This window comes from Malus sylvestris, chromosome 5, assembly GCF_916048215.2.
Source record: "Malus sylvestris chromosome 5, drMalSylv7.2, whole genome shotgun sequence".
In the NCBI taxonomy this organism is placed as follows: domain Eukaryota; kingdom Viridiplantae; phylum Streptophyta; class Magnoliopsida; order Rosales; family Rosaceae; genus Malus; species Malus sylvestris.
Window position 1 is genome coordinate 40,652,744 of NC_062264.1, and position 21,164 is coordinate 40,673,907.

At 36.9% G+C, this 21,164-nt stretch overlaps 2 protein-coding genes across 2 annotated transcripts; one reads left to right on the top strand and one right to left on the bottom strand.

The window, feature by feature from the left end:
* Positions 1-2,060, top strand: LOC126622006 (F-box/kelch-repeat protein At1g30090-like). The gene is made up of 2 exons (XM_050290642.1): positions 1-334; positions 447-2,060. Exon 2 carries the CDS (start codon positions 704-706, stop codon positions 1,919-1,921), a length of 1,218 nt encoding a protein of 405 aa, XP_050146599.1. The 5' UTR covers positions 1-334; positions 447-703; the 3' UTR covers positions 1,922-2,060.
* A 2,399-nt stretch (positions 2,061-4,459) lies between these two features.
* LOC126622005 (cullin-4-like) lies at positions 4,460-12,993 on the bottom strand. The gene is made up of 17 exons (XM_050290641.1): positions 12,518-12,993; positions 11,097-11,212; positions 10,666-11,012; positions 9,838-10,018; positions 9,525-9,647; positions 9,142-9,429; positions 8,660-8,785; positions 8,393-8,494; positions 8,251-8,304; positions 7,059-7,165; positions 6,524-6,584; positions 6,302-6,433; positions 5,695-5,832; positions 5,496-5,576; positions 5,209-5,289; positions 5,021-5,101; positions 4,460-4,881 (listed from the first exon to the last, which is right to left on the bottom strand). The coding sequence occupies exons 1-17, from the start codon at positions 12,888-12,890 to the stop codon at positions 4,768-4,770; spliced, it is 2,505 nt and encodes an 834-aa protein (XP_050146598.1). The 5' UTR covers positions 12,891-12,993; the 3' UTR covers positions 4,460-4,767.
* Between the last annotated feature and the right edge of the window lie 8,171 nt (positions 12,994-21,164).

The following is a 21,164-nucleotide window of genomic DNA, read 5'->3' on the forward strand; positions in this document are numbered from 1 at the left end:
AAAAAAAAAAAAAAAAAAAAAAAAAAAAAAAAAACTTTCTAAATTCTCATCAAGTCACCATCTTTATATAACAATCTTTCGACCCTTTTCTGGTTGTAAGTTATTGTTCCCCTTACCACTTTCTATCTCTTCCTTCTTTCTCTCTCCTATGCTGCTTTTGTTCACAAGCTGTACAGCTTGTTTGCGTTCTTCTGGGTTTAGTGTTTGCTGAATGTTGAAGCTGAAAGGGTCACAGAAAGTTTGATTCTGTGTGATTTCCGAACTGGGTTTTTGTCTTCGGTTGGATTTGTTTGCATTAAAGGATAAAAGATTGGATATTGAGCTGCTTTTTGAGGTACTTTTGTTTTATGAGTGATTGTGAATTTTGGGTGTTTTCTGTTTTTTTATTCAGTGGGTTGAAATTTCGTAGCTTTTGGTTCTGAATTTGGTGTTCTGATTGGCTACAGTGGCTGTGGTGTATATAGAGAGGAAAAGTTCATGATTTTTTGTTCATAAATGTGAGTAGAAGTTTGGATGTTTAGATTGTGATCATGCAAAGGGCTTTGCTTCTGTAAATTTGGATATTGGGATTGCTTTGTTTGCACAAAACCTGTGGATTGTGGAAGATAAGTGCTTTTCTTAGTAAGATTATCGGAGACGAAATATAGGAACTAAGTTGCATTTAAAGCAAGGGTTTTGTATATTTTGCTCAAAAGGGGAAAGGATGCAACGGGTTAGACTGTCCTCCCAACAGGCGCCGGTACACAAGCTGGGGGATTCTCAAATTGCATTATCCCCGAAGTTTAGATTAGCGGTTATCCAGTCTTCGTTGTTGAATCCTTCCCCGGAGTTAGAGCTGTCTCTTGAGGAAACCCCCCTCATTCCTGGCCTTCCTGATGATGTTGCACTTAACTGTCTCCTTCGGGTTCCAGTCGAAGGCCACACAGCAAGCAAGGCTGTCTGCAAGCGTTGGCATCTAATGTTTGGTAGTAAAGAGCGGTTTTTTACTCGAAGAAAAGAACTAGGCTTCAAAGTCCCTTGGCTTTTTGTCTTTGCCTTTCACAAGTGCACTGGAAGGATTCAATGGCAGGTTCTTGATCTCACTAATTTCTCTTGGCACACTATCCCTGCCATGCCTTGCAGAGACAAAGTTTTTCCCCATGGATTCAGATGTGTATCGATGCCCCAAGAAGGAACTCTCTTTATTTGTGGTGGTATGGTCTCTGACGTGGACTGTCCGCTTGACTTGGTCCTGAAATATGAAGTTCAGAAGAATCGGTGGACTGTGATAAATCAGATGATAAGTGCGAGGTCTTTTTTTGCAAGTGGAGTTATTGATGGGAAGATTTATGTGGCTGGAGGAAACAGCTCAGATCTTTTTGAGCTTGACTCAGCCGAGGTTTTGGACCCCGTTAAAGGGAGTTGGCATCCCATAGCTAGCATGGGAGCAAATATGGCCTCTTATGATGCAGCAGTTCTCAACGGAAAGCTTCTTGTTACAGAAGGCTGGTTGTGGCCTTTCTTTGTCTCTCCCAGGGGTCAGGTTTATGATCCGAGAACTAATAATTGGGAGAGCATGGCTGTCGGACTGAGAGAAGGCTGGACAGGTTCAAGTGTGGTGATTTATGGCCATTTGTTTGTGGTCTCGGAGCTTGAAAGGATGAAGCTTAAGGTTTATGATGCCGATACTGATTCCTGGGAACCAATAGAAGGGCCCCCTTTGCCAGAGCAGATCTGTAAACCCTTTGCTGTCAATGCCTGTGATTGCATGATATATGTTGTGGGCAAGAACCTTCATGTTGCTGTGGGTCAAATCTCAAGGGTTAGCCGTAAAGGAACTTGCGAGAAGAAGTGGAGCTTTGGTGTTCGATGGAATGTGGTTGATGCACCGGATTGTTTCTCCGACTTGACGCCCTCAAGTTCGCAGGTCCTGTTTGCTTAGCTTGTCAATCTTTCATTTCATGTTCTGCCACTTTGTATGGTTATATAAAATACCGTAGCTATAAATAGCTAATGGACGCGTAAAATGGTTTTGTGTTATTGGAATGTATTCAAGTATACGGTTGTTTTTCCTCTGTTTATATGGCTGTTCATCGTTTGTTTTCTCTTCCTCTCTTACCTTGATTTCGTGTTGTGTGTTGCGTATGCTATTTTACTCTTGCTTGGATACCCCTGATATTATCCCCATGTTTTCGGATGAACTTGATATACTGTTTATCGCGAGATTAATTTAAATACACTGCTCCTCTTACTAATGCCGAATGTTTGTCATCTCTCCTTAACTGCATCTTGCCCGTGACGATAGGGTTCGATTGAGCTAGCTACTTTAGCTCCTTATTGTGGTCACATGGTTTGCTTAGATTCCTCCAAACTAAACACCAGGTTTACGTAATCCCTCCATGACTTTCTTAGGTTTGCGACTGTTTTCGTATGCAGTTTTAGTAAACCCTTGGACAAGTTGCTTTCGTGGCATCTTCATCGGATATTTCAGCGCTTTACAGTTAATGGTATTGGCATCTGGATTGCTGAAGAAGCTGTGTGAGAGTCGAAGAAAAGGGTGAGGTAGGTATACCCGTCCTTGAACCAAACTTCGAGAGGACCATGCCCTTAACTAAGTTGCAGATTGTTCAATAACTGGGAGTTAATGGAGCATTTGTGGCATTTGTGGTTGAGAAGAGCTGGATTTGGGGTTGAAAAGGACACCAAAACGGAGAGGAACAGCTGGTGGAAACCAGTTAACGTACAGCTTGGAGTCGAAGAGTCCCGTGAGGGAAGAACCTTTTATATCCCTTGTTTTATACACCTCTCTTTATCTCGGTCTCTTTATCTCTCTCTCATCACGTGACTACTCATGTGATGAGAGAGAGGAAAAGGAACATGAAACAAGGGATAGGTACGTTTTGTGAATGTCGGTTATTTACTAAAAACAGAGAAGTAGAAGAAACTCGAGAGTCCTACTATACATCACTGTATAGTATACATTGTGTTTTAAGTGACTTAGATTTACCTGTTAAATTTTCTAAACTGTTTTTAGGGCACATTGAGCAATGGATATCATACATTTTGAGGTAAACAAATTAGAAGAGAATTACGAGACATAGATGAGTGGAAAGTATTTAGAAGGAGAAAATGTCCATGCGAAAATTAGTTTCCTTCTGGATGTCGAGATCATTGGCAAGCATATGGACACTATTTTCGAGCACACAGAAATGATTTTCGTAGATGATTTTTGGGTGCATAGAGACCGTTTTTCAGTGCGAAAAAGAATAAGACTAGGATCGCCTCTTTTATTTTGATGAATGATTCGAACTCGGTTTCTAAAAGTGAACACTGACCCAACCAACTAACTTAACGTCTTTTACCTAAAAAAAAACATGTTCACGTCATTTCCTATGGAGGCCTTACTAAATGGGCTTAGACGAGGGTTAGGTGGTGCTGAGTGTAGCCCAGCGAGGTAGCTTTATCAAATATACTCTTCGTGGGCGTAGTGAACAAAACGACACCGTTGTGAGTTGAGACTCGAGGGTGAAACCCCAGAATCGACGAATCAGAACCGCGGAGAAGGAAGAAGAAGAAGAAAATGGGGGCAATAACGGCCTCAGTGATTGCGATAGTGGGAGTGGTTCTCGGTTGGATCGCCATCGAGATTGCCTGCAAGCCCTGCCTCGAACAGGGCCGCGAAGCCATCGATCGCAACCTCAATCCCGACTACGATCCAGACGACGCCGTCGTCTCCTCCGACATCCGCGCCCCTCTCAACCCTCCCGCCGTCAATACCATCGCAGTGGATCTCGAGGCGGAGGATCCCAAGGCCGCTGCGGCCATCGCAGCTTCTTCACATTCCGATGTCCGATGGCGTCAAGGCCGTCTGATAGATTTCCTTTTCCTTTTCCTCTTCCGATCATACACCGTTTACTTTAACTTTTCAAAATTTTCTTGTATTTTGTTATTATTATTATTAATTATTTCTGAAACTCAATTAAATTTTTTAAGGGTAAATTAGTACAATATCTCGTGGTTATTTATCACGTGGAACGAAAAGAACTTTATAAAACTGTAATCTCGTTCTCTACACGAGTGAGATTATAATCACCACCGTTGCATTTAAAACCGATGGTGGAGATTAAAACATCGAAGCACTACCATTCAATCCTCACATTTTGTTATATAAACCATTACAGCCAGGACAAATAACGTTTTACCGCAATGGCAGAAGAAATCAACGCTCTACTGCAGCAACAAAAAGCATCCATACCCATGTATCACAGCACAAGTTCGATCCTCACCGATTCCCTTCTCCCCTAACACCCAGTGCACCTAGTCCATTAACGTTATCGTTTGTCGAAAAAGACACACAGCCTGAAACGAATTTCCGTCAGACATCAAACATTTTTTATATGTCTTGCATGAGTTTTTGGAAAGCTTTTGGCCCCGTGACAACACAGAGAGAAGACGCCGGCGCCGGCGCCGCAAGAGAAGATAAAGAAAATTCCTTTGTTTTTTTTTTCTTTGTTCACAGCAATTCATTCAAGTAGTCGACTCTTTTTCGCAGGAACAGGAGATGTGAAAAACGGAGACTAAATATTCTTTACAATCAAAGTACAAAAATTTAGGAGAAAAAAAAGATAAAAACTACAAGTCGCTGTACATAATAAATTAGACGAGGGAAGGGGACCGGACCGGACAGGACATCCTGCCTTCTTCCCTCCCCAGGACAGAAGTCGTCGTCTTTCCCGTGTCATTTACAGAGGAGAAAACTTCAATATCTGCTGGGTTCCATTTCCTTTATTATGCTAGGTAGTTGTAAATTTGCGGGTTGTTCTTGTCCCGTTCTAGGTACTCCCGGTCAATCAGGCTTTCGATCCTTTTCTTCAAATCTGCCGGCTTTATCGGAAATTTAAGCTGCTCACCACAACAAACACCAACACCACACAATCTCCCTCAACATTTTTCCTTGCTCGTTACTTATTTCCAGGCCCGTAAATGCTGATTTGTATAAATGAATGGATTTGAATAAGAAATCAAACGACTTTTTACTTACCTGTTGGAACAGTTCTGTTATCAGAAGAGTGTGACTCAGCACCTTCCTGGTTTTCATTATCCGAACAATTGCAGCATCAACCTGCGAGACAATTTTCAATCGGAACGATCACAACAATCTATTTTGAAATTTGGGATGCAACCAACGTGCGTAATAGGAAAAATCTGGAACACAGAGAGAAGGCTGACCTGATATTGGCGGTCTTGAAATACTCTTTCAGTCGTGCTCGTGTTTTCCTCCACTGTTTCCTTCATTTGGATCGCATTCACCTGCATCCATCAAAATAACGTAAGCAACATCATGAGAGTGGTCCAAAACTACAGTGAACCAGAGTGGTTTAAAGCACAGGCGAAAACCGACAGGACAATACTTTCAGCTATGCAAATTCTCACACTTATACAAGCCTTTGTGCACATGGAGCTTGAGACCTTTTGATAACTGTTACTTTGCACTAAGCACAAGCAAATCAAATTACCTTTATGCGGTAGAGAGGAGCAGTAAATGAATCATTGAACGTAAATGTATCGCCATCGTCCACGTCTCTCCCCTTGGGAAACTATAGCACAAATTAGAGAAAGGAAAAACACAAAAAATAAGGATAAGACCCAACATTTCCAATTAAGTTATAGACAAAGATTTTGCAGATGAATCTGGAAAGTTATCCAAGCACCCACCTTTTGTAGGACACGAACTTTTCCACATGCAAGGGACTGCAGAGTTCTTCTCAGTTCCTTGTCCTCAATGCCAGTTGAATCCTTAATGTCTTCAAGGCTTAGCTTCTCAGCATCATTAAACAGCATCAAGACAACGGTCTGGCAAACCAAACGATTATAATTCATTCACTTAGACAAGTAGATTTACACTGTTTGAATGAGGTAAATAAACTTGGAATTTGAATTAAAGACATAATTTATAAATTGACAAGCACCAATTCCCTTGTTTGGATTCATAAATATATAAATTTAGAATTTCCGCATAGGAAAAAAACTTGGAATTTGGGACCTCCAATTCCCAAGTTTAAATTCCATGTAAATAGGTGTCATTTTCCAATTTCTATGATTGAGAGTTTAAAAACAACAAATTCCGTATTCAATTCCATTGTTCTTTTAGGTTACCCAAACAAGAAAATTCACAAATTCTATAGAATAAAATTCCGTCATTTAAATTTCAGTCATTTTAAAATTCCTTAGTAATCTTAAATTTCTTCATCCAAACATAGTGTTAAGGAATTCGACTGGATAACGAAAACGAATGCCGGTAAACAGAAGCATAATGACCAACCTGAAACAGAGAAACTGCAAGCTCCTTTTTGCCTTTAGGAAACTCTGCTTTCAAGACACAGTGGCCTAATGAATTTTGCCACATCAAACGCCTACCACTGTACTTGCTTAGGTAAAACTCCTTGAAGATATCCTGTTGAACAAAGAAAAATGAGTCAAACAATTTACCAAGCACATTAAACTCGCTAAAAATGAAAGCACCTGTTGGGTAGCATGTACTGACCTGGTAAACATTCAATTCATGAGGAAGTCTAACATCCATGGGAGGATATGTAGGCCAGTACCTGTACCAAAGCACTACTTAGAACTCTTTGCAGAAATGGAGAAAATAAACAATGCAAAAAAATAAAGTCCCAAGTTTTAAGTAAAGTTCTTCACAATAGGTTCCATACGTTCTCTCACTAAAATGTATAATTTCAATAATAAGGTATATGCACAAACGAATACTTTAAAATAAATATAGAATATATTTTGTTTGACAGATCGAAATGCGGTTGAATTAAATGGAAATGACATAAATCAAATTCACCAATCTTTTTACAGTTTCAAAGTAGATCCAGCAATATCGAAGAAATTTAAATTAAATGTGAAAATTTATGAATTCATTTTTTTAAGACAAACGTTTAGTCAGATTCATGATCTTCAGTTTTAATGCTAATATTGTAAGGGAACATATTGAACACATCACAAGAAACCAAACCAACTTTTCACATTCCATTTTTCAAAATTCAAAGAAAAAATAATAATTTGAAGCATACCCAGTCGTAAGGACATGAACACTCATCTCAATCCCTGATGGGAGTTTTGTCCTGGCCTGGGATGATTGTTTGAAGGACTCGTTTATCTCCTTCGACAGTTCAATATCCTGAAAAGATGTACATGCAAAGAAAAAATTTAGTATCATTAATTATTGCAATATAACTCTAGCCACAAGTGAATCACAAATCCATCCCTATATAAAGTAACTATGATTTTTGGAAGAAATGAAGAAAGTGGATGATATAGAGTAATTATGAATCCCAATTCCCAAACTAACTACAGGAGTTCATATACAAATGAACTTTGTTGATCTCAACCCAGTGCTATACTATTTACATTACCCCTGTTGCTACAAAGAAAAGCAAAAACCTACAACCCATAACATGAGCAAAGTTGAACTCAACCATACAGAAAGTTCCTTTTCTTGTGTTTTACCATCATTAAATATTGTTTTCATCTGCAACGAAAAACAGAAAACAAATAAAGTAAGACATTCAGAGGAGATTTCAATTGTTCCTTCATTTCGACTACCCTTTCCTTCCTATGATGCATACGAAACAACAGGAGAGAAGAACACTCCTCTCCATCCTTCCAACTTTTCGTTCCTTTCATAACATACCCTAATTCATCCTCCCTAGTTTCCTTCCCTAGTACCAATCATAGTGTTACACGAGCAAAATGGTTGACTGAAAACCACTAATGTGGTAACGCATATTGTGATCAACTAACGGCTATCACATAATGCTTTGCATTGCTAATTAAATCTACAATCTTTAACAAAATCCTCCAACAGTAGAACAGCCAAGAGTACTCGCAAAAAGAGAACAGCGAAAAAATTAAGCCTAGAAAAGTGTTATTCATGCTACGTTAACTACAACACCTACCAGCATGTAAGATGGAATAGCTTAAATTAGTACAAGAAATTCATTAGACTATAGCAGTTAAACAAGCCTGTAAGAGATCCATTTCCACATTTTACATCCTATAGAGATAAGCAACCTTGGGCATGTAATAAGTTTAGGAACAAATCAACCCCTACGATCATGACCTCACTTTTTGCGCACTCTATAAAAGTCAATCCGAAATGATGCATCAGCAAGGACAAATTCTATCCCTAATTTTGGCATGAATACTGTGGGCAATATTAATTGATCAATACAACTGAACATACGACTAAGAAAATATGCACACCTTGAACATTCCTTCAAGTTTGTTCGTAAACTGACTGCCACACTCGGTCTTCAGCTGTCCACATATGAAATTCGGTCAGCCCAATCAAGTGACAGAGAGCTCATTCAGTATTATGTCAAGAAAATCAAAATCCATTATTTACCTTGGAAATCATAGACTTCTCTGCGTCAATAGAAGCACTCTTTCCCAACAGTAGCCTTTTTGCAAGATCTTTCTTATAAAATGCTTCAAACACGTCCTTACCCTGGATTAGGAAGAAAGAACCTTAAATCCGTACCATTTGTAGACAGACACGAGCAGCTAAGTAACAAGGGCTTGCAAGAACATATAAGAGAAAATATGCATATGAGATATGCTAATTAACCCAGTAATCAAATTATTAATTTGGACATTAACTTTTAAATCTTACCTGTATAAACCTGAATAAAACCAAGACCTTATCAAGCATTCCCTCCAATTCCTCTTCAGAAGTACCCTTATTCCCAGCACGAAGCTTCTCGTCCAAAAACTTTGCAATCAGCTCAGCAGGTCGGTTCTATAACAGAAAGAAAAACTCGTCTTCAAACATGTCTAGGAGCAGTGCATTAAACTTAAATTGCAAACACACTGGAAAAGGTGGGGGAGGGGCGATTGTATATGGAATCAAACTAGCTACCTTCAACTGAAGACAATAAATCTATAGATGGTTATTCATGATAGAAAGGCCATAACCAAAACTTATCCAAACTCTTAACCATGTACTTGCCACTTTTGCATCAAGTATCATTTCTCTGCTAAATTATGCCTTTCCTACATTGCATCACTTGAAACCCCGTCGAAGATTTCCCATTTTATTATGAAGGAATAGAAACACGAGGAAACACCGGAATAGCCAATGGGATAAAAGGTTACCTGTCGGAGATTAATTAAATGCTCGAAGGCATCCTTTATGGTGTTGCAAAATACTTCATTCTTGAAAAAGCTTTCTTCCCATATAGTGTCAAGAGAAGCCTTAAATTCCAAAAGAGAAGCAACCATTTCTTTATCTTTTTCTTCATCCATGATAATCCCCTGCCCTGTCCTCCGGATGTATGAGCTAAGCGCTTGCCTTAGTGATTCCAGGGCATTGACTCTGGAGAAAAGAGTGTGCATCCTTTGAAGGTCCTCAATGCGATTGCCATCCATCAGCAATGTGAAACCCTATAAGGGAACCATAATTACCTGAATTCAGTACATAGGGGTAGAATTCAAAAACTTGGAAGATAGAAAAATAAAGTTCATAACAAGATAAAAACCTTGTCGAGAATGGCAGGAATATGGCGCTCTAAAAGCTGTTTTTCTGCTGTTGCAACTAATGGCTTTCTTGTACTTGCATCCAGGTAGATTAAACATCTTTCATGTTCTTCATGCAACCTTGTCTGCAACAAGTTATCCAAAAATCTCCAATGGTAGGCATAAGTCATCATAGTGACAAAGAGACAAGCTAGATAGGTTCAAAGTAATTGGAAGAAGTCATTATGTTAAAAAAAAATACAAATGAGAAGAAAAGAAATTGCTGAAGTAAACAGGCCTCATAAAGACTTGAGAGATGGAGAGAGAAATATGCACCTCCACATGCTTCAAGTAATCCGGAACATCCGCTTGCTGCATATATTTCATGCCTTCAGCAGCATAGAATTCAGAAGTACATTCAAGAAATGGCTTCTCAAAGCTTTCTGAGTAGATCCCTAAAGCTGTAAACATCTTCAAAAGATGGTTAAGCAGAGTCCTGGCCACTGCTTCACCTAATCTGGAAAACCAAAACCACAACATTGTAGATTTACTAGTTGCAAAAACAAACCCAAAAAATTAATAAAGAGACTTGTAATATGTTAATAGATCAACATTCAAGTGTTAGGTCTTGATTAACACTTGGGCGCTAAGCTTTTTACTTCATGGTGTGGGAGCTCTATGGCACGCCACATATACCATTACTACTCATGGCCTACCCATTAATAAGACAAACATTCGGAGCTGCAAGTGTCTACCCTTACAGACCCAACATCATGGAAGAAAAGGTTATATATAAAGATTTTATTATTGTACACAAAGTCAGTTTCTAGGAAAGATGAAAGGCACAATCTTGGCTATATATAATGAACTTAAAAGCGAGAAGTTTCCTTTTCAAAGTAAGAAGATTCAAATGCCTATAACATATAACATATGTCTACAAGCATTCATCCATCAAAACCTCACCTAATCAATCCAACCATACAGCCTAAAACCCTCACTCACCTTCTAGAAATAGGAGAAATCTGGGAAGGAAGGACTATAATTATGGTTTTGAAAGTTTACGATCATTTTTTGGACCTACATTTTCCAAACCAACCCACCACAAATGTTATCTAATCTGTCCTACAACATACCATTAGTTGATATTGATGGAATATATCTTACCTTTCTTTCTCTATCATTCTTAAAAGGCCAGTGACAGTTTTGTGTTCAACTTCTGGAGACAGAGAAAGATGTTTGCGGAAAAGCTGCAATCCCATGTCCCACAATGAACGCACATTTGGTGTTTGTTTCACATATGTCCTATCAAGATATAAGGCTATACCGCGAATCATTAACATCTGATCACAAAGGTCCTGCCAGCATCTCTCAACAAGTGATAGAAAAACCACTAAATCTGGGCTTTGGCCAACCAAAGATTGCAGCGCTGCAGCTATGTGTCTTTCGCACTCCTTCTCAATTCGTTGATAAAGACTTCCTCCCATCTTGTGCAAACAGAGATCAGTAACAGCCTGAGGAGAACATGATTTGTTTTCTGTTAACCCTAATGCATGGAAATTCATATTGCAAAACAAAGAGAAATGTGGTTGTTCTACCTGATAAAGCTTCTCCAAGTCACAAGAATCAGGTTTCTTCAAGAATATAGCACAAATAGCCGACTTCAGCTTTGCCCATGTTTCCTCTTCAAAATTCGTGGGTAACGTGGGTTTAGCTTCATTAAGACGACATGGAAATAGTCAGTAACCTTTGTCAAAATGTAGTGTAATTTGCAAAGCAAAATGAGCATGACATTGGTGAGTAACTCTCTCTATCTCTATCTCTATCTCTATCTTCATGTATGAATCTATGCAAGTCTGTGCGTTTGTGTGTATGTGTGTAGAAGCCAGTACTAGACCTTGCTGCAACGAAACCAGGCAACCTGCCCAAATTAACAAGTATTGTGTACTGCTACATCCGCTTGTAACTAGCACCCCAGAAAAACATAATTTCTAATCCAAACCTAATCATGCTACAAAAAACATTAGCCCTATGTTTTGAACGAGGGATGTTGAAAGTACCAAGGAACTTTAAACTCGGTATAATTACTACAAGTACACTACAAAAGAATACCCATGCACTACAAAGCTACTACTAAAACAATACAAATACACTACAAAGACACGTGGAATTTCAAAATGACACCTTTATTGAATTCTCATGGTTTTAGTATGAATCTGAGGTTTTAATCAATTCATAGGGTCTAAACAAGAGAATTCCTATCAATAATAAAGAAAACAGCAGTAAAAGTTCTCTCAAATCATTGCATCTCGTCATTTTCAACCCTTTATCTAATATTTGTAGTGCATCCCTAACAAATTTAGCCTAAGTTCCATGGAACTCTAAAGTCTCTCATCTAAATGTACGATAGATAATAAGCTCAAGCTATATGCCATGCAAAACTTTCACTTTGTTCATGCACCAACTACTTCCTACACAGAGAGCATCTAGGACAGCAATGCCGACACCTAATTCAGATTACCATAAACAGAACTGGAACTTCCCTAGTTCAATCACTGACCAGATAGTGGCAGAAGAACTTGCCATCAAAATCAGCTAGCCAATCACAGTAACCGCAGACGAAACATGTTTTCATCAAAAGCATGCAAATTGCATAGGACACGCAAGATTCGAGCACCAATGTTAAACCAATTTGCAGAAGTGCTAGCATGGAAAGAAAATTAAGGGCAAATGCACATTCAAAAACATAAAAGGATTTCTTTATTCCCGTCTTGCAAATGATACAAGTAGAAATTTTGCACAAAACCCACATGAAACTGAAGTATCCAAGTTGAAACCCACCTCTCAGTTCCACCTAATTGAACCCAAAACCTAAGTCAACAGATTGCCCTAGTCCTCAAACCCCCAAGCAAAACCAACGATCCTATCCAATCCTACAAAACCTAGAAATGACTATCTGAACCCAATATATCAAAATTAGCCCAAAAGACGACGGCGTTTTAGGATCAAGAAGCCGTACCTTTGACGAGCTTGATGACGAGCTTCTTGGTAGAGGGCTGAGGGGGCTGGGCCTTTTTGCGGGACAAATTGGCGGCGACGCCTCGGGGAGAGGGGTCGTCGGGCCTGAGATCATCGTCGAGGGACATGGAAGAGGGGTCGAATACGGCGTCGTTATCGGGGTCCTGGGTAGGGTGAGTGTGAGGGTGGTGGTGGTGGTGGTGGAGGCCATTTTTGCTGGGATCGAGGGAACAGGCCACCGCCTGCGACTTGGCCTTTTTCATGGGCGGGCCGGCGGAAGAAGGGTTGAGAGAGGAGGAAGAGGAGGAGGAGCTGCCGCTGCTGCTGTGGTTGATGGCTGAGGAGCGTTTGGTGGGGTGAGACATCAAACTCATCAACAGCGCATTGTAAGTGAAAGAGATAGAGAGAGAAAGTGAGGAGAGAGAAAGCGAGACGAAGATTTGAGAAGGCAGCAGCTGAGATAGATTAGACCCCGATACGAGAGAGAGATAGAGATACAGATAGAGAGAGTTAATTCATTTTTCTTTCTTTTTTTCCTGTAATTAATGACCAAATTTCTTTTTGAAATAATTACTAAAGATGTTTTTTCTTTCTTGTTTTTTTAGGTTTTATGGTTTATTTTTTGTTAAGATTGTGGTTAAATTTAATCTTTTGGTTGTAAGTTGTAACTAAAATCATAAATTCTGGTAAAAGACCGTATATAGCTATTAAATTCATAATCAAGTGTTTTTATGGTGTTCTAAATCATTCTCGTATTTCAAATGTTTTACCTTTATTACTTGATTGTGACATATGTATAATTTTACCTGTATTAAGACGTAAGTATAATTTTTCTTTTGGGTTAATTTTTTAATTTGTTCTAGTAAAAGTTTAATATTGGATTTGGGGGGGGTGAGGGGAGGTTTGACATAATATTTTATAATATTTACATGAAAATTGACCTTAAAATGCGAGGTGACAGAATTTATAAAGAATTCTCCTTTTGAGAGAATACCCTTAACATTTCTCGATATACATTTTAGAAATGAAATGACTAATTATGTAATTATTACTAAATTCACTAATGCCTAATGTTTAATTTTTTTTGTTGATCCCTTTAGCATTTCTACATAACATTGTACAAATACAAAGTGCTAACAACAATTCGTATATTTAAGACCATATAAAAGTATCAAATTTTTGAAAAAGTAAGATGGTCCAATTTAAGTAAGTTTTGATGAAACCAGTCTTGGAAGTTGGGCCACATATTTCAGCCCACTATTAGGGTCGAGCCAATTAAGACGGAGGGCAGCCCAGTTTAGTTCACTTCTAAACCTTAATGAGCTACACTGAAGCCCAAAGAAGTGCTCCAAAAATTCAGCACGAATGGCAAAAGAAATTTTTCTCATTTTCTTTAGATCGATTTGTCAATTTGCTCCCGAATTTGTATAGAGTTGTCAACTTCTCTCTTGAACTTTAATTTTACCTAATTACCCTCATGAACTTTTGTAAATAAACAATTTCTCCGGATGTTAGATTTTGAAAAATTTCATCCATCATTGTCACTCGGACAATACATGGAAAATGTATGTTGGCAAAAAGGTAATTTTGTTTTGATAAAATGGGCACAAAGCCAATGCTTTGCAGCTGCTAATTGAACTTCCATGGCTAATTCAAAATTTCAAACAAAAAATGTACAAAGTCAACTAGCGGTGGAAGAAGAGAAGAAGAAAAAAAAACAATTTGTTGTCCAAATTAGAGATATAATTACTTTATTGCCCTCAAATGTTTGTCATGTGACCAAAATGAATAGAAAATTGAATGAAAATGTGCAAAATCTAAAGCCAGATGAGGAATTGGGTAATTATAATAGCTTAGGGGAGTAATCATCTAAAGTTAAAGTTAAGGGAAAATCAGCAACTCCGTACAAGTTCGTAGGAACATAAGAAGCTTTTTGTAAAGGAGGATGAATGACCTTATTGGTGACATTATCGTTCTACTTTATCCACTCTCTTTCTTATCTTACAATGTTGCATTATGATATAAAAATAAACTCTGCAAAAAATCAACCAAAACATAAATCTTTTAATCTTTCAATTAACATTGAATATAGATACCAAACAAGACTTCATTTTTCAAATTTTAAAAAGGTGAAAACAAAAACTGAAAATTGAAAACGAAATAATTATCAACTAGTCCCTATATAAAACACAAGTTATGCATAGGAGGACTTGCATGTTAAGAATATCTCACTGGATGAAGACTGGAGAGCCATGTACAACCAAATAAAAAGACTTAAAAGCCCTACATGATGAGGCATTTTCTTCTTTAACTACGTCTCATTGCAGCGCCGACTTGCATGGCGACCAGAACCGGGTGCCCACCAAAACATGCGACCATGCTATATGCGTACCAGCTGCATAGCTAAGACAAAAAAGCAAAAGCTAATTATACACTTGAGAGGTTGTGGTACCTTATCAAGAAATTCACAACACTGTATATCTCTAACCCAATAACCATTATTGCTTTTTAACCTTTTGTGATTAATTGGCTTACCTTATCTTGATAACGTGCGCTTTTCTTGCAAAGTTGCTGTTGTTTTCCAACATATATTTTTCTGCATGGCTTTAGCAAAAGAAGGAAAAATAATAATAATTTGCATGCATGGCCAGGGCTATCAGCTAACCCTAAAATGCAAGTGATTGACTCTTATAAACGAAAAGAAACACTTAATACGTTTACAAGCTAAACACGAAATCCTTGTAGCAAATGAAATAAGAACACGTGTACAAAGTAAATGTTTGTATTAATGTAATTGTATGGTTACAATATTTGTTTACAAGTTTCCTCTGATTTGATCTCCGAAAGATGTGTAGATGTGTAGGTTGTTGATCCAAGGGTCGCGATGACTTGATTTCAGATGAACGGTTGCCGCGAGGTTTTGGTTCTTGGCAATTTGAAGGATCGGCACGGACAGTAGTGCTTGATGATTCTTCGAAGGTTTGGTGAAGAATGCAGAGAGCTTTCTGAATTCTTCAAAAGTGTTTTGGGGATTTGGGTGCTTGAGCTTTAGCAGGGTCTGGGTGCTTGAATGATTTCTAGATCCTTTTTTTTTTGTCTTGGAGCCTCGTATTTATAGACTTCTAAGCTTTGCCTACAAATGGTTGGCCTTGATTGTGGGCTTGATTAATTAATTTACAAAAGAACTAGGACTCGATTTGTGGGCCTGTTCGTTATTTGACTCCATCAATTAATATTTGATTTAATTTAATTAAAATCAAATAATTCTTTTCCGCCAAGTGTTGACACATATCCTTCTTAATGACTCATCCGATTTTGATGAGTCACATTCTTGTTTATGGTTTGTGAGACACATGGCGCATGCCATGTATGCCCTGTCATGTCGAAACTTTAATGTATTGATGAACATTTGTTTCACCGAAATTTTGATGTCTACAAACATGATCCTGAGCTTCTTCATTTGATTTGTGTATTTTTCGTGTTATCGCTACAAATCAGTGACGGATTCAAGATTCGAATTTAGGGTGTCTCAATTGAAAAAAGTTGAGGTTTCATCATAAAATCAATTGACAATATGGATAATAGTCCAATTACTTATAAGCCCATGCAAGATCTCTTCTCCTATCAATATGTGGGATTCATTTTCAACACGTCTCATCACGTGTGACGAATTTTCAAGTCTAACACGTGGACATCACAATGTATGTCGTGGAGCGCGTGTGGCCGTTTGCTTCACATATGGGACAACCAACTCTGATACCATGAAGAAAGTTGAGGTTCAACCATAAAACCAATTGGCAATATGGCAGGAGCTCAATTTACTTATAAGCCCATGCAAAGTCTCTTCTCCCATTAATGTGGGATTCATTCTAAACACCACCATTAGAGGTTCAAGTTTTTTAGATCGAAACAGAGCACGAAGCACGCGCAAAAAAAAAAAAATACAGTCTATTCACGCTAAGACATTTTGTCAAACACTTGGTGAGTTTGTGTCATCAACCAAACTAAGTTGCGCACATGTCAACATGTATTGACATATGCCGAAGCAATATGTTGAGAGCTATTGAAAAAATTTGAAGAGTGTTGTCGATACAACATGTGAGAGCTTTCCTCAAACACTTGGTGTGCACAAAAAAACCCATACCAAACATTCAAAGGGTCCTCAGAAGACGTTCACAGTATATTTCTTAAACTCCAAATGGTCTTGGGACCACCTAGATTCCAATATGCATCCACCATTGCTACAAACTAGAGTTCTCAATCGTATACCAAACAAAAGTATTTGAACACACGAAATTAATAAATTGAAAAGCACATATGGGAAGTTACATTTTCCAAACCATATGCATCCACCCAAGTATCTCTAGAATGATCGATTTACATAGGATTGATCTTTGAAAAGAAGCATGTCTTTGAGCAAACATACACATGTGCAACAGCGAGTATTCGTTCCCTTATGCATCACATTTGCACCGCTCTCACTTTTTAAGCACCTTTATTTTTTCTTCGTCTTCCACGATATTTCCCCTCTTTAACAAAAGCATGCATGTTCTTTACAAAAAACTTCTTTGGATGGGATTTTTCTCGATCCCTTCCTTGCGTATACAAATCCTTTTGGATCGATGGCAAAGAAAGGAAAAAAGATGGCATTGACCAGAAAATAATTAATTATCCAGGGACATGAACATAATGATCTACGACCATGCATCTTATTTTGATCATTAATTGATGGAATATTCAAGTATTTATTTATTTAAAAAATTGCTAGTCACATTCTAAAAATCTCATTGTGCACATTTTTCTTTTTAAATATAGAAAGTTTGGAGTGTATAATATAATTTTTGAGTACCAATAACAGTTTCCTTTATTTATTATCAAACTAGAACATCTTGTAACATGAAAAAGAAGAGATATCATTAAATTAAGGGAAATTTTATTTGAGCCCATGTAACCTCTTTATACACCCAACTTAAATTTAAATTGTTAATTGTCTATTTTACCCTATTGCATAATTACTATTAAGTACAAAATGAAATTAATAATAAAAATCAAATTTATCAATAAACCCATTAAACCCTACCATCAGTTCTTGTTTATCATACGTTCATTCTGGCTAAAACCCTAATAGGTCTTGTAGAGAAAAACAAGTTTTTTTTATTGATGGATGGTGATTTTGAAGTTTTGAATCCTCCAACTAAGGTATGACTCAATTTATGAATATTTTGTTCGTTTGATTTCAATTTTTTTAAAGTTTAGAAGATGAGTATTTGAGTTTCAATTTTTTTCATCAATCCCGAATCGTTTGTTAAACTTTCTGAAATTGGAAAATTCTAAGAAAAAACTTCTTAACAATGTTCTTAGATTATAAACTTCCTTGCTTGTTGATAAATATAAGGGGATGAATTGTTTGATTTATTGCTTATGCACATCAGTAGAAAGAAAAAAGGCAAATGTCTGGGTTTTGTAGCAAAAGAAAAAAAAGTAGTCATGGAAATGCTAGTGGGAAGAGGGGGGTGGGGTAAGGACACCTCTTTAAAAAAAAAAAAATCTATTACAGATGTTATTTTATAAAGGGAATGAGTGTAAAGATAACATTTTGAATTGGGTTTGAGATGGTAGTTTAAGTAATAAGTTTGGGTTTAAATAGAGATTAATTCTTTAAGAGTGGTGATAAACCCACCCCATTGTCTTATTTTTCCACCCACCTTTTAATACAAAATTTAATACAAAATTTACACTCTTGTAAAATGACATCTAAGACCAAAGAAAAGAAAAAACCCCTGCTCCCTAGGTTGACAGGTTTGTTCTTCCCCATCTTCTAGAACAAGCCACCTCTCTAAATCTTTAAAAAATCAAAGTCCCCAGTATCTTTGACCATTTTAATTTGATTTGTTTGTTTTTGTATTTAGTACTAACAAACAACCTTGAAAACTACGATAAAGGCTTGTCTGTCCACAATCCACATACCGATTGTTGTGGGAGGCGCATATGAAGTGGAACACGATGTTAGGGCGGGTGGCGTGCGGGAGGATGAAGAAGACATCAAGAATTGTGTAAAATGTATTGTATAGATGCGATCCTCGTTGTGCATCTTGATCAATTGAATAATGTCTTTATAGATTTTGTTTTACTCAATAAAATTAAAAATAAAAAGAATTTCAATATAAAGGTTATTTTAGGAATAATAGTTGGTGGGAAGATAACATTTCAAGTTTTTAACTTTTTGTGGTGGGTGGGATTATAACGTGAGTGTGGAGATAAAACACTGGTGTGAGTTTAGTAGCATTCTTTTTTAATAAAAAACAATATGGGTAAAGAGAGTAAGTTGGGTGTGAAAAGAGATTACATGGGTTCAAATAAAATTTCCCTTAAATTAAAGAAAGATATCATCATGATCCTCATTAATGATTTTTTAGTAGAGCGATAATATTAACATCAGTGAATTAAATAATTAGTTGTAAGAATAAAAGAGAATCGAGAGAAATTGAACTCACAACAGAATAAATAGTCATAATTAATTTTTTATCACTGCGGCGAAGTGCTACGTGATTCTCATTATTAAAAATAATAGAAGAAGTGAGACTTCATGGTGACGATTCTGCAATAAACCAATAGCTATTAGAAATGTTTTCAATTTTTTACTTTTTGGATTTTAATTATTGCTTGGCCTTAGTGGTATTTTTCTGCTAACGGGTTCCAACTTGAATGGTGCCTTTCAATTTACAGTTTCAAAGAAAAAAATCCAAGTTGGAGTTTAAAGTGAGTTAAACTACAACTTTTTTTTATATCTTGGGGAATTAGAACTTCAGATTTCTTTGATAAATTAATAAAAAAAAAAAACCACTAAACTGACATATAGTTAATTGCTTGAATTAACAACTAGAAGCCAAACATGTGTAGACATCTAAGTAGGAACCCGAACGTTGGTCCAACTTGAATGGTGCCTTTCGTGATGCCCAAATGTCGGTCGATAAATCAGAGAAGTAGAAAGAAGTGATCAGCAAGAAGATAAAATGGTGCATGCTTTAATTCTTACTAGCTATTTCCAAAGGTTTGATGACGACTGGAAGTGGTATAGCTTTTGAATCAAAACTAAAGGTTTCAACTTTGAAATGTAAGCCTTTCTTTTTATCTCTTTTAGCAGTGAGAAACCAGATGCTTGGCTGGGGATTGCTACGCTGTTTACAAAATGCTAAAAGCTAGAGAAACTTCACCGATCGATCAACTTGTCTCTATCTTGCAGATTAGGTTATACAAAAGCTGATAAAGTATATATACACACACTTTCACACTTCATTCATCTAACTTAGCTATATATATATCTTCAAAGCTGCTTGTCAACCTCCAACTTGGATACTCCCATCTCGATTCGTACCTAATTGTTCATTAGGTCGGTTGTTAATTAGTGTAAGTATAACAAATTTGATGTTTCGATCATTTTAATTACTTTTTTTGTTCAATAGATTACTTAATAGAACAAAGTCCAAAAAAATAAAAATAAATACACCGATCCTATACAGGAGGCAGTCTTACAATAAACTATAAAAAGCACTAGCATATAAACAATATGATTCTTCTTGTGCAGTGACAAAACCAAAATTTTATGTGCGGGAGGGCCAGGACACCTACAGTTGGTGAATGGCTCAGCTCGTATTTCTATAGCATTTATAAAAAAAATACATAAAACAGTATCACAAAATAGCAATTACTCACTTGTAGCATTTACAAAGAAATACGAGCATTTATCAAATATAGCTAAAAATTAACTCTTAATTTCAAAAATATCACTTTTTATAAAAACTTTCAAATATATCCAAAATTTCACTTAAATAGACACAAATATCCTCAAATTTAACAATTATATAAATTGAAGGCTTTTTAACTATTGTCATCTCAAGTTACTGTCCAACTTCACCTTCGCTTCTACACTCCACCACCACAACCCTATCCCCTTCGACCGCCTCATTACCGACATTGAGCGCCGTAGCGGTTAACGCAAATGGGAGCAACAAAATTTCTATCATGCCTTCAACGCCTTTTCCCTTACTAATATCATTTTTAGTTTTAAATATAAAAATAGTTTTTAAAGTTAATCCACATGTCGTTATATGATTGTATTTGCACCCACTTGGCACCACATCATCACACTAACAGAGCAATTGAGAGATTTTTCACGAAAAAACTAAAATGATCACGATGGACAAATTCAAATAAAAACTAAAATGATTCATGACAGACAAATTCAAGAGCACTACTATTGATTATCACTAATGGTTAAAGACCAGATTAAGGAGTTACATCAATGTCACGAATCATTTTGGCTAAAAGGCCTTTAATTTATTTAATTGTTAAATTTGATGGTATTTGTGTCTATTTAGGTGAAATTTTGGATATATTTGAAAGATTTTATAAAAAATGACATTTTTGAAATTAAGGGTTAATTTTTTGCTATATTTGATAAATGCCAAGAAATACATAAAATAGTACTGCAAAATAACACCCCTAAATTTGTACCGCGTTCAAACATTTAAAATCCCTACATAATAAACAAATCTAAACTTTGAATATACAACACCAGAATATTGTAATTTTTGTCTACTCGACTCGGTTGATAGGTTGATTTGGTGGTAATTAATTTTGAGTTTTGT